Genomic DNA, 13868 nt, shown 5'->3' with positions numbered 1-13868 from the left:
CAGGAAAGTGGAGTTGATGCCAGGAGAAATTCAGTCATGATCATGTCAAATCGGGGCTCAAAGAACTGAATTGCCGACTGCTCCTAATTCTTATTTTTCTTCTCACACACTGGACAAATCAACCAGTCAGTGCTTCATCACCAGAGTCAGAAGAAAATTGCAAGTCATTTAGTGTCTTTGCTGATTTCAGAGTAAACGGAATGAATTATATCAAAAATTGAATGTTAACTTTGTTAGGCTTTCATTGTCTTGTATGCATGTCAACACAGAGAATGCAAAAGAGAAACAAATTGGGAAATATCAAAATAAAGCCAATAAGTTGGGAGCAACATCTGGCACTATAGGTTGAAACAACTTATGCATTGAAATTTTTAACACAAATAGAAGTTATATTTAGACCCAGAGTGGCTGAGGTAATCAGAAAAAAAAATTAGAAGAAACCTGCAAGTCTCCGAGGGAATTGCAGGATTAGAAATGTAATAAAAATCATCCAGAAAGCGTGTAACAATGATAAATGATATGATTTAATTTCAGTTTATTTTATGATACATTAGGTAAGTTTAGGTCTTAGCATGTTTGTTACTGGTATTCCTTATTCTATGAAATATTGCCAGTGAAACAGCGTCACACACATTCTATGAAAGATGTTGCTTTTTTGTTTAAAGTATTCTCCACTTTCAGAGAAAAATAATTATATTTTCACCAGATACTTATTTGACTATTTTTTCAAAACAAGAATTTAGAAGTCCTCAAGTAGGTTCTCCCTCATTAATTACAGGGGATGTCCCAAATGCATTTCAGAAGGGCTCCATTGCAAGCAGCAGGGTACTCAAATTCAGACAAGCCTGAGGGCGATACTGGAGCTGCCTGACCTTGAGAAATCTGCTACAGGTTGGAGAATTTGTATTCCCAGTAGTATAGTATCCCAGGTTGGCACTACAATTGACATGTTTCAAAAAAAAAAGAAAATCATGGTAAGAGCATAATTTTCTTGTATGAAAAGGAGTACTTCAAACAAAAAAGGATTTCTTTCTTTTTTCTAGTGCTTTCAGTCCTTTAGAAATACTCACCAAAGAAATGTTTCACTAATTATCTATAGATAATAAGAAGAGCGAATGAAGAAGAAAAGGTCCTCTGCCTTGTACGTGAGCGTGCTGGTCATCACTGTCAGAATGCTGTTGTTATTATCCTTATACTTGCATGGGAAGGCATTCCTCGAGCTTTTGGGGACAAGCTGTATGATGAACTCACAGAGACTTTAACAAAGTATGGGAATCCTACATGTCGCCGGTGTGGATTGAATGATGAGTAAGTTTATTTATTTAGCTTTATTTACTTTAAGAGCCTCTCATTAGTCCTTAATTTTAGTTAAATATTTCAAATGAAGAAACTCTTCCATTAGCCTTTTGGAACTATTTTGTTCTTTTAACCAAATTCACCAAAGATCCTCAGACAGCACCTTCCAAACTCACAACCACTTCCATATAGAAGGGCGAGGGCAGCAGTTATTTGGGATCACCACCATCTTCAAGTTACCCTCCAACCACTCACCATCTGACTTGGAAAATGAATTGCTGTTTCTTCACTGTTGCTGGGTCAAAATCCTAGAATTGCCTCCCCAATAGCATTCTGGGACAACACACAGCAGATGGACTTAAGTGGTTCAAGAAGGCATCCCACAAGAGAATACATGAAAAAAACCCTGTTACAATGAAACTGCTGACCATTTAATTGACCTTCATGACCACACATTAGCTGATATTGCAAATGATTCCTTTTTTTTAACCACTGACTTGTCCTTTTCAAAGCTATCATCACCCCTTACTCAAAACACCTATCATTTGCTTGTCTGATCTTGCTAGATGTCTTCCAATCTCCAAACTTCCTTTCTTCACCAAAATCCATTGATGTGTTCCCATCTCTAAAGTTACAACCCAGAGTTTTCTGCAACTGCATAAATTAATCCTTCTGATTATATTGTTGCCATTGCAACAGCATCAAATCAACCAGAGCTAATAACATCCTTTGCAGTTGCACTTGTAATGTATTACCATTTCTTATTCTCGGTGACCACATTGTCGCAAATGACATACTTAACCAGACAATTCTCCTTCAGTGATTTTCTTCCATTGACCATTTCAATTGCAATGGTCTCAGTTGCACTCTTCCTAATCTGACTACTTAATATGACATCTTCCCCTAAAGAAGGAATGTGGAGCAAACTCTCCAATCAGCAGATGAGACCTACTGTCGCCTGAATTAAATTCCACACAAGGTGTTACTGCACATGAAGGTTGACATATATAAGTACATGTCCTTGTTGCAAGTCCCTTATTTGCTAACCAGAAAGTGTTCAGAGGCACATCAGAGAGGAGCATTCTTTCAGTTATTTCTTTCTTTATTTCTGTAGAATGAGATCTTATAGAATCTTCGGTCCTGAGAATATTTCCAAATTTCAGTCCCATGAATCCCACTGGGGCGGCATGGTGGCTCAGTGGTTAGCACTGCAGCCTAACAGCACCAAGGACCCAGGTTCGATTCCAGCCTTGGGCAACTGTCTGTGTGGAGTTTGCACATTCTCCCCGTGTCTGCGTGAGTTTCCTCCGGGTGCTCCGGTTTCCTCCCACAGTCCAAAGATATGCAGATCAGGTGGATTGGCCATGCTAAATTGTCCATAGTGTTTGGTGCATTAGTCAGAGGGAAATGGGTCTGGGTGAGTTGCTCTTCGGAGGATCGGTGTGGACTTGTTGGGCCGAAGGGCCTGTTTCCACACTGTAGGGAATCTAATCTGTATGGAATCTAATTTCTAATTTTTTGAAAAACTAATTTTGTTTCATTCCTCATTCTCATTAATTCCCTGGGATCTTCCATCTTCTTCCGTGAATGTAATTAAAAAATAATTATTTCACATCATTATAAATTCTCCTGTTTCTGCCTTTATTGGGTCCACATTTGTATTTCCTAATGCTTTCCTTTATATATACCTATTGAAGCTTTTACATTCATTTTTATGCTTCTTGTCCATTTACATTGATATTTTGTTATCCTTTTTCTTTCAGTTTCTTGGTCCTCCTTCATTGAATGTTAAAATGTTCCCAATACTCAGACTTAGCACTGTCCTTTCTCTTTATAGACCTCCTTTGATTTAACATAATCTTCTACTTCCTTTGTTAGCCACAGTTAACCAAGCTTTTCCTGTTAGGATTTTGTGCCTTAAAGGAATGTTTTTTTTTATAAAATACAGATCACTTCATCACAGACGAACAATTGCCATTTACCATCATATCTTTTCATGTATTTTCTGAATTCATGACAATCAAATTGCTCCTCATTCCTTCAGAGTTACCTTTGTTTAGATTTCAGACCCGAGTTCAAATTAAACTACGTTATATGAAAACTTAATGGAAAGTTCTATCATGTTAAAGGTAACTCTTCACTAACTTTTACAACAAGATTATTAATTAATCTCTTCTTATCATACAATACCAGATCTAAAATAGCTAGCTCTGCAGTTACTTCCTCAGTATACTGGTCTCGAAAACCACTTTGTATACTTTTTCAATTCATTCACGGGATGTGGATGTTGCTGACTTGGCCAGCATTTTTTGCACAATGGGCTGTTAAGAGTCAACCACATTGTTACGGGTCTGGAGTTAAAAGTAGGCCAGAGCAGGTAAGAACAGCTTTGATGCCATTACAATGGCAAAAATCTGATGAGAGAGATTAATAGAACATGGAACAGTACAGCACAGAACAGGCCCTTCAGCCCACGATGCTGTGCCGACCACTGATCCTCATGTATGCACCCTCAAATTTCTGTGACCATATGCATGTCCAGTAGTCTCTTAAATGTCCCCAATGACATTGCTTCCACAACTGCTGCTGGCAACGCATTCCATGCTCTCACAACTGTGTAAAGAACCCGCCTCTGACATCCCCTCTATACTTTGCTCCAACCAGCTTAAAACTATTTTGCTTCTCAAGACTTTCTGTTCTTCAATCCACTTTCTCCAGATTCTTTTCACTTCTTTGCAAGAGGAACAGGGTGATTGGTACACTAATTACAAAGTATAATCATAGAATCCCTACAGCGGGAAAGCAGGCCCTTCAGCCAATCAAATCCACATCAACCCTCCAAAGAGTAACCCCACCCCAGACCCATTCTCCTACCCTATTACTCTACATTTACACCTGACTAATGCACTTCCCTGAACAATATGGGCAATTTAGCTTGGCCCATTCACCAAACCTGCACATCTTTGGATTGTGGGAGGAAAGCAGAGCACCTGGAGGAAACCCCATGCAGACACTGGGAAAATGTGAAAACTTCACAGAGAGTGTCGCACAAGGGTGGAATCGAACCCGGGTCCCTGGTGCTGTGAGACAACAGTGGTAACCACTGAGCCAACATGCCATTGCTTGTCTCTTAGTGGGAGCAAATTATTGCAGGTGCTGGAATTTGTACTGAAAACAAAAAACTCTGGAGATCCCAGCGGGCCAGGCAGCATCCATGGAGAGAAAAAGCAAGCCAAAGTTCCGAGTCTAGATGACTCCTCATCAGAGCTGACATAGTGTCGAGGGGGTAGCATTGATGCAATAGTGAGGGGACGTACAGTAATGGAGTGCTGGGGGAACAAAGGATGTTGATAGTTCAATTAAGTGATCGGAATGTGAGAATGTCAGAACAATGATGTGTCTAACTGCAAGTCTGGAAAGAACAGACAGTCCCACGAAGGTGAGGGGAGGGGAGAGAGGATATGGTGATTTAGAATATAACAAGCAAAGTTAGAAGAAAGGGAAGGAATGGGAGTGGGTTCACAATTTGAAGATGTTGAACTCAATATAACTCAATTAAATCCAGAAGGTTGTAAAGTTCCGCGACTGGAAATGAGATGTTGTACCTCCAGTTTGCACTGTGATTTACTGGAGCACTGCAGCATGCTATAGGACAGTGGGCATATGAGCAGGGCGTTGTGTTACAGTGAAGGTTGGGAACATGCTTGCGTACAGACTGGAGGTGTTCTGTAAAGCAGTCACCCAGTTTGCATTTGGTTTCTCGGATGTAGAATAGGCCACATTGGGACGAGGTATAGGTGAAATGCTGCTTCACCTGGAAAGACTGTTTAGGCCCTTGGATGGTGAGCAGGAAGCAGGTGAAGGGCTGGTGTTGCATCTTCTGTGGTTACATGGGAAGTGGTGGGGGTTGGGGGGGGGGAGGTGTTAATGATTGAGGAACATACTTGGGTGTCCCAGAGGGAACAATGCAGACATGGAGAGTGAAGGCAAGGTATGTTTGGTGATGGTGTTCTGCTAGCACTCTGATGAAGAGTCATTTAGACCTGAAATGTTAGCCCGCTCTCTCTCCATGGATGCCGCCCAGCCGGCTGTGATCCCCAGCATTTTCCATTCTCAGTAAAGTCTCGTACTTAATGATTAAAGGCAATAGAAACTATTCCAGCATCCCATTTACTTAGCTTCTTTACCGTAAGGCACCCAGTAACCTTGCAACATTGGTAAACTGGAACCAGCAGTCATAGAGCACAGGAACAGGCCCTTTGGCCTACAATGTCTGCTCCATGATGCTGTTTTAAACTAATCCAATCTGCCTGCTCATGGTCTGTATCCCTCTATTCCTTGCGTGCTTAAATGTCTATCTAAATGTCTTTTAAACATTGCAATCAAATCTGATTCTATCACCTCTCCCGGCATCGTATTAAAGGTTTGGACACTCTGGAGGCAGGAAACATGTTTCCGCTGATGGGTGAGTACCGAACCAGAAGACACAGCTTAAAAATATGGGGTAGACCATTTCGGACAGAGATGAGGAGAAACTTCTTCACCCAGAGAGTGGTGCTTGTGTGGAATGCTCTGCCCCAGAGGGCAGGGAGGCCCAGTCTCTGGATTCATTTAAGGAAGAGTTGGATAGAGCTCTCAAGGATAGTGGAATCAAGGAGATAAGGCAGGAACAGGATACTGGTTAAGGATGATCAGCCATGATCATATTGAATGGTGATGCAGGCTCGAAGGGCAGAATGGCCTACTTCTGCACCTATTGTCTATTGTATTCCATAGAGTGACAGAGATGTAAAGCACGGAAACAGACCCTTCGGTCAAATCCGTCCATGCCAACCAGTTAACCCAACCCAAACTAGTCCCACCTGCCAGCACCCAGCCCATATCCCTCCAAACCCTTCGTATTCATATACCCATCCAGATGCCTCTTAAATGTTGCAATTGTACCAGCCTCCACCACTTCCTCTGGCAGCTCATTCCATACACGCACCACCCTCTGTGTGAAAATGTTGCCCCTTTGGTCCCTTTTATACCTTTCCCCTCTCACCCTAAACCTATGCCGTCTAGTTCTGGACTGCCCCAACCCAGGGAAAAGACTTTATCTATTTATCCTATCCATGCCCCTCATAATTTTGAAAACCTCAATAAGGTCACCGCTCAGCCTCCGATGCTCCAGGGAAAACAGCCCCAGCCCATTCAGCCTCTCCCTATAGCTCAAATCGTCCAACCCTGGCAACATTCTTGTAAATCCTTTCTGAATCCTTCAAGTTTCACAATATCTTTCTGATAGAAAGGAGACCAGAATTGCACGCAGTATTCCAACAGTGGCCTAACCAATGTCCTGTACAGCCGCAACATGACCTCCCAACTCCTGTACTCAATACTCTGACCAATAAAGGAAATCAAACCAATAGCCGCATTCACTCTCTTATCTATCTGCAACTTTCCTTTCAAGGAGCTATGAACCTGCACTCCAAGGTCTCTCTGTTCAGCAATGCTCCCTAGGACCTTACCATTAAGTGTATAAGCCCTGCTAAGATTTGCTTTCCCAAAATGCAGCACCTCGCATTTATCTGAATTAAACTCCATCTGCCACTTCTCAGCCCATTGACCCATCTGATCAAGATCCTGTTGTAATCTGAGGTAACCTTCTTTGCTGTCCACGCCATCTCCAATTTTGGTGTCATCTGCAAACTTACTAATGCTATCTCTTATGCTTACATCCAAACCATTTATATAAATAATAAAAAGTAGAGGACTCAGCACCGATCCTTGTGGCACTCCACTGGTCACAGGCCTCCAGTCTGAAAAACAACCCTCCATCACCACCCTTTGTCTTCTATCTTTGAGCCAGTGCTGTATCCAGTTGGCTAGTTCTCTCTCTATTCCGTGCGATCTACCTTGCTAAGCAGTCTCCCATGGGGAACCTTGTCGAACGCCTTACTGAAGTCCATATAGATCACATCTACTGCTCTGCCCTCATCAATCCTCTTTGTTACTTTTTAGATTAGATTAGATTCCCTATAGTGTCGAAACATGCCCTTCGGCCCAACTAGTCCACACCAAGCCTCCAAAAAGTAACCCACCGAGACCTATTTCCCTCTGACTAACATACCTAACACTATGGGCAATTTAACATGGCCAATTCACCTGATCTGCACATCTTTGGACTGTGGGAGGAAACCGGAGCACCCGGAGGAAACCCACGCAGACACAAGGAGACTGTCTGTGTGGAGTTTGCACAGTCTCCAGAGGCTGGAATCAAATCTGGGACCCTGGCGCTGTGAGGCAGCAGTGCTAACCACTGTGCTATCGTGCAGCCCCTCTTCAAAAAATTTAATCAAATTTGTGAGACATGATTTCCTACGCACAAAGCCGTGTTGATTACCCCTAATCACTCCTTGCCTTTCCAAATACATGTACATCCTCTCCCTCCGGATTCCCTCCAACAACTTGCCCACCACCAACATCAGGCTCACTGATCTATAGTTCCCTGGCTTGTCCTTACTACCCTTCTTAAACAGTGGCACCACGTTGGCCAGCCTTCTGTCTTCCGGCACCTCGCCTCTGACTATCGATGATTCAAATATCTCAGCAAGAGGCCCAGCAATCACTTCTCTAGCTTCCCACAGAGGTCGAGGATACACCTGATCAGGTCCTGGGGATTTATCCACTTTTATGCGTTTCAAGACATCCAGCACTTCCTCCTCTGTAATATGGACATTTTTCAAGATGTCACCATCTATTTCGCGATATTCTATATCTTGTATGTTCTTTTCCACAGTAAATACTGATGCAAAATACTCGTTTAGTATCTCCCCCAATTTCTGCGGCTCCACACACAGGCCGCCTTGCCCCTCTCTTTGAGGGGCCCCTATTCTCTCCCTAGTTACCCTTTTATCCTTAATGTATTTATAAAGGATTCTCCTTAATTCTATTTGCCAAAGCTAGCTCATGTCCTCTTTTTGCCCTCCTGATTTCCCTCTTAAGTATACTCCTACTGCTTTTATACTCTTCTAAGGATTCACTCGATCTATCTTGTCCATACCTGACATATGCTTCCTTCTTTTTCTTAACCAAACCCTCAATTTCTTTAGTCATCCAGCATTCCCTATGCCTACAAGCCTTTCCTTTCACCCTAACAGGAATATACTTTCTCTGGATTCTCGTTATCTCATTTCTGAACGCTTCCCATTTTCCAGCCGTGTCTTTACCTGCAAAATCTGCCCCCAATCAGCTTTTGAAAGTTCTTGCCTAATACCGTCAACATCTACCATCCTCTGTGCGAAAAACTTTCCATGCACATCTCCTTAAACATTCCCCTTCTCAACTTAAACCTACGCTCCCTAGTATTTGACATTTCCACCTGGGAAGAAAATACATCCTATCCATGCCTCACTAAATTTTATATACTTCTATGAAGTCACCCCCTCAGCTTACAATGTTCTAGTGAAAATAATCCAAGTTTGCCCAACCTCTCCTTCTCACGAAAAACTTCAAACTGGGAAACATCCTGTTAAATCTCTTCGCACGTTCTCCAAAACATCCACATTCTTCTTATTATGTGATGATCAGAGCTGTACATAATTCTCCAAATATGACCTAACTACATTTATACAGCTGAAACAATGACATGGCAACTTTTGCACTCAGTGCCCTGACTGATGAAGGCAAGCATGCCATACACCTTCTTTACCACTCTTTTCACTTGTGTTGCCACTTCCAGGAAGCTATGTACTTGCACTCCAAGATCCCTCTGTATCTCAAAGCACCTATGTACTGTATACTTATCTTTTGCATTACATCACACTTAATTGGATTAAACTCCATCTGACACTTCTCCAATCCAGCCTTTCTATATCCTGCTGTACCTTTGGTAGACAAGCAGGAGGCTGGAAAAACACAACAAGCCAGGCAGCATCAGGAGGTGGAGAAGTTAACATTTCAGGTATAACCCTTCTTCAGGACTGGGGTTGAGGGTGAGGGGAGCTACAGATAGAGGTGAGGGGCAGGGTTTTGGGTGGGGAGAGGTGCGAAGTGATGAGGTGGTGATAGGTGAGACACAGGTATAGGATACAGCCTGGTTGGTCGATGGGAGGAATGAGTCCAGTTGGTAGCTGGAAGGAAGGATCGGTCAGAGGAATGGAAGGGAGGGGGAGTGGCTGGAAAGAGAGTCGGGGAATGGAAGGGAGGTTATTTGAAATTGGAGAACTCAATGTTGGGTCCTCCAGGCTGTAGGCCGCCTAGGTGGAACATGAGGTGTTGTTCCTCCAATCTGCAGTCTGATTCATTGAAGCAGAAGAGGAAGCCAAGAATGGTCATGTCAGAAAGGGAGTGGAAAGGGGAGTTAAAATGGGAAGGGACTGGGAGGTCAGGTCGGCCCTGACAGAGATGAGGAGAAACTTCTTCACCCAGAGAGTGGTGGCTGTGTGGAATGCTCTGCCCCAGAGGGCAGTGGAGGCCCAGTCTCTGGATTCATTTAAGAAAGAGTTGGATAGAGCTCTCAAAGATAGTGGAATCAAGGTTATGGAGATAAGGCAGGAAGAGGATACTGATTCGGAATGATCAGCCATGATCATATTGAATGGCGGTGCAGGCTAGAAGGGCTGAATGGCCTACTCCTGCACCTATTGTCTATTGTCGGGTCCGGTTGTCATGCTCGGTAAAACATGCTCTTAGTTTATGTTGGGTCTCCCTGATGTAGAGAAGACCACATTGGGAGCACTAGATATAGTAAACTAGGTTGGAGGAGAGGCAGGTGAACTTGTGTCTCACCTGGCAGGACTGTTTGGGACCCTGGATGGAAGTGAGGGGAGAGGAAGATGTTCTTGGTAGTGGGTTCTAGTTGGAGTTAACAGACGTGTTTAAGAATGATGCATTGGTTGCAGAGACTGGTGGGTGGAAGGTGAGAACAAGGGGGACCCTACCTTTTATTGTGTTGGGGGGGGGGGGGGGGGGTGGGTGGGTGGGATGGGGATGAGGCTTTAGAGCATGAAGCAGGGAACGGAGGAAGAGCGATGTGGGGCTTTTGGATGACGGGGGAGCTAAAGCATGTTGTTCAAAATAGATGGACATCTAGGTTGCTTGGGAGTGGAACGTCTCCTCGTCTGAGCAGATGCATTTGGAAGGAATTGGGAAAATGGAATTGAGTTCTTGAAGGATACTGGATGGTAGGAGGTGTAGTCCAGGTAGATATGGGAGTCTGTGGGTTTATAGTAAACATTGCCTGTAGACTGTCACTGGAGATGGAAATGAAGAAGTCAAGAAAGGGGAGGGAGACGTCCGAGATAGACCATGTGAATTTAAGGGTGTGGTAGAAGTTGCAGGTGAAGTCGATTAACTGCTTCAGTTCGGCCCAGGTGCAGGATGCAGCACTGATGCAGTCATAGATGTAACAGCGAAGAGTTAGGGCACAGTTTCTGTGTAGGTACTGAAGAGGGACTGTATGACGTAGCTGACAAAGAGTAGCGAGGGTCCATCCGAGTGCCCATGACCATCCCCTGGATTTGGAGGAAATGGGATGACTTGAAGGAATTGAGGGTGAGGACGAGTTCGGCGAGGTGAGGGAGGGTATTGGTGGAGGGGGACTGGCTGGGTCTGTTTGAGATGAAGAAGCTGAGGGCCTGAAGGCTGTCCTTGTGAGGGATGGGTGCGTATATGGCCTGCACATTAATGATGGAGATAAAGCGTTGGGCCCGGGAAACTGGAAGTTACTGAAGAGGTAGAGGGCATGCTTAGTATTACGGATGTAGGTGGAAGTGTCTGGACCAAGGCGGAGAAGATGGAGTCGTGTTAGGAAGAAATGAGTTCGGTCGGGCAGGAGCAGCGGAGATTAGATTAGATTAGATTCCCTACAGTGATGGGTTAGCTGGGGTAGTTGGGCTTGTGGATTTTGGGGAGCAGGTAGAACCAGACAGTGTGGGGCTGGGGGACTATTACATTGGAGGAACTGGAGGGGACATCACCAGATGCGATTAGGTCATGGTCAGTGCGAGTAATTTTGGCTTTATGGGCTACAGTTGGGTCATGGTCAAGGGGGAGGTAGGAAGCGGTGTAAAAGTGCTGACACTCTGCCTCTTTGACATAGAGGTCAGACTACCTTTGTCAGCGGGTTTGATGGTGAAATGGGCGATTCGTGTGGAGTGGCTGTCATACGCACAATAGCTATTTGGTTGAGATATTGAAAGGTGTTTAGTGCCACTGAAGCAAACTCTTTTGTAAGTCTCACTCAACAGCAAACAGGATCAGGGACCTTGATTGATTTGCATTCTCCACACCTACACTTCGATGGAATGAGGGAACTACTGTCATTTGAAGTAAAGATTGGATCAAGAGAGGATTGGTCAGTCAGATCTTGTCAAGCTCTGACCAGCCAATCTATAGTCTCAACTTGCTTTAAATGTATAAGAACAGGGTAGTTGCAGAACTGTCATTCCTCGTACTTTCCAAAGTGATGCCATTTTCTTTTTAGATTTTGTTTTTGGTTTCACTGTTCATAATTGGCCCCAATTTTATCCCCAATTCAAATTCACAATATTGCTGGTCTTGCCAATTTTTAATAGACATTATCCATTTGCAAGTGTACAGATTCTGGAGGACGTTGTGGATCTTAGTTAAGGTGGGAACTCTTGCAAAGATGCATAGTTTGGTATTTACCTGATTGCATAGTAAACAGCAATATGGTTGGCATGTCCACTCACTCCGTCTTGATCAAAGGTCAACACCAAGCATTGGCTTGAAACATCAGAGGTGGGAATACATTAATGGATTTTGGAGAAGAAAGGAAGTTTGGTAATTAAAAGGCTTATTGTGTTCTTCCAACCTCCTGATTGTCTACTCTGGATTCCAGTATCTGCAGTTTTTTTTGTCTCCAACTGGAAGACATCAAGCAAGATCAAATGAGCAAATGATAGTGTTTTCAATAAGGAGTAATGGCAGCTTTGAAAGAGACAGAAGTTTGCTCCCCAATAGGATATTAGTGAACCAGATGTTTTTTGTGACAATTGCACATGGTTCCATCGTCATTATTAGACACTGAATTCTAGATTTCTTTTGAATTCAAATTCCACCATTTGCCAGAGCAGGATTGAAACCTGGGTTGGTGGATTAATAGTGTAGCAATAATACCACTGGGCCACCACCTCACTGTTACAGGAACTCATCCTCCACAGTAATGATATTAATTAGATTTATTCAATTTACATGTGGTTTGAAATCATTCATTAGCCTTGTTATATTGCTATGGACCAGACCAGGCCCCTCAAAAATATTTGAAGAAGGTAGCCCAGACCTTAAAATTTTCTTATTTTAAAGGTGAGTGTAAATTGCCTGTTCCAGATGCAATGTGACTGGTCAAACTACTTGACTTTATGCAAAACACAATTTACTTAAACACTGTAATTAAAATACAACCAAAGAAAGAGGAATTTAGAATATCTTAACTCTATTGGAAAACTTCACACAATAATGGATACAGGAACTGCTACTAATTAACTGTTCCAATATAGTCACAACTCATAAACACTCCCTTTGGCACAAAAAAAAATTCAGAACAGATTATCACATACAGTTCTCCCATCCAGGAGGAAACAAAAAAAAATCAAAAGAAAATTCGGAGAAAGTAGCAGCCAGTAGACATTCACTTAAGTTTCCGACTCTATTGAGACCCTCTTTCGAGGTCAAATTTTCCAAGAAGTAATCCCAGTGGCCCTGATATGAACCCCTCTCTCCTGCACGATTTCTCATGTGTCCATTCTCTCAATCTTAATATTTCTTTACTTATGACCATGTGAATAATCTTCTTTTAACCTTTTGTCTTTGGTTCCAAGATGGATTACAATCTCTTGCTGTTCATCCTCCCCCAAAACCATTTCTTGCAGTTGCTTGGTGACATCCTTGACCCTCATGTCAGGGATGCAACGTATGACCCAAGAATTGTCTCATGCAGCAAAAACAGCTGTCTGTTCACTAAATAATCATTGCTCATATTATCCTTTGACTTTCCTTCCTTCTCCCCAATCCACAATGCCCAGCTGATCCATTCATCGGGCCACAAACATAGCTCTCGACATTTCTGACAAAGAGACCATCATGTACGCCTTCACGAGTATCCAAAATGGAATGTTTGTTCCTGAGCAACAGAGACTCAGGAGACTCTGGTTTTACTTGCCTGATACTCATAGACTGTCTGGTGGTCAGCCATTCCATTTTAGCCTTCATGTTCTTAACCTGCAGTATGACTGGCTTCTTAAACTTGCTATTCATGGAGTTCTCACCTTCGTGGATACACCATAGCCATGTCAACGATCGCTCGACTTCTAAAGCCTCGAGTTCAAATTTCTGTCCATGGTCATTTAGGCCATGTGAACATTATGATTTAGACCAGACCAAACCAACCTCAAAACATATCAAGGAGATAGCATAGACCCGAACATTTATCTTGTTTAAAGGCAAGTGCTTTTCACATATGATTCAATTGATCAAACTACTCAGCTTTAAACAAAACACACTTTATTCTTACACAACAGTTAAAATAGAAACAAAAAAGAAGAAATGATATAATTTTAGCTCTGTTG

General features: G+C 43.0%; 1 protein-coding gene across 8 annotated transcripts in view; it reads left to right on the top strand.

Moving 5' to 3' along the window:
* Positions 1-13868, top strand: part of LOC122543146 (methylcytosine dioxygenase tet3) — a 371083-nt gene that overhangs the window by 290044 nt on the left and 67171 nt on the right. For all 8 annotated transcript variants that reach the window (XM_043681513.2, XM_087984416.1, XM_087984415.1 and 5 more), the window contains one exon: positions 1100-1308. In XM_043681513.2, the coding sequence (XP_043537448.1) occupies positions 1100-1308 (209 nt within the window). The remainder of the gene's footprint in view (positions 1-1099; positions 1309-13868) is intronic.

Source organism: Chiloscyllium plagiosum, unplaced genomic scaffold, assembly GCF_037043375.1.
Source record: "Chiloscyllium plagiosum isolate Xiang-an unplaced genomic scaffold, Cpla_swu_hap1 HiC_scaffold_48, whole genome shotgun sequence".
Taxonomy (NCBI): Eukaryota; Metazoa; Chordata; class Chondrichthyes; order Orectolobiformes; family Hemiscylliidae; genus Chiloscyllium; species Chiloscyllium plagiosum.
This window is presented reverse-complemented; position numbering and strand designations above follow the sequence as displayed.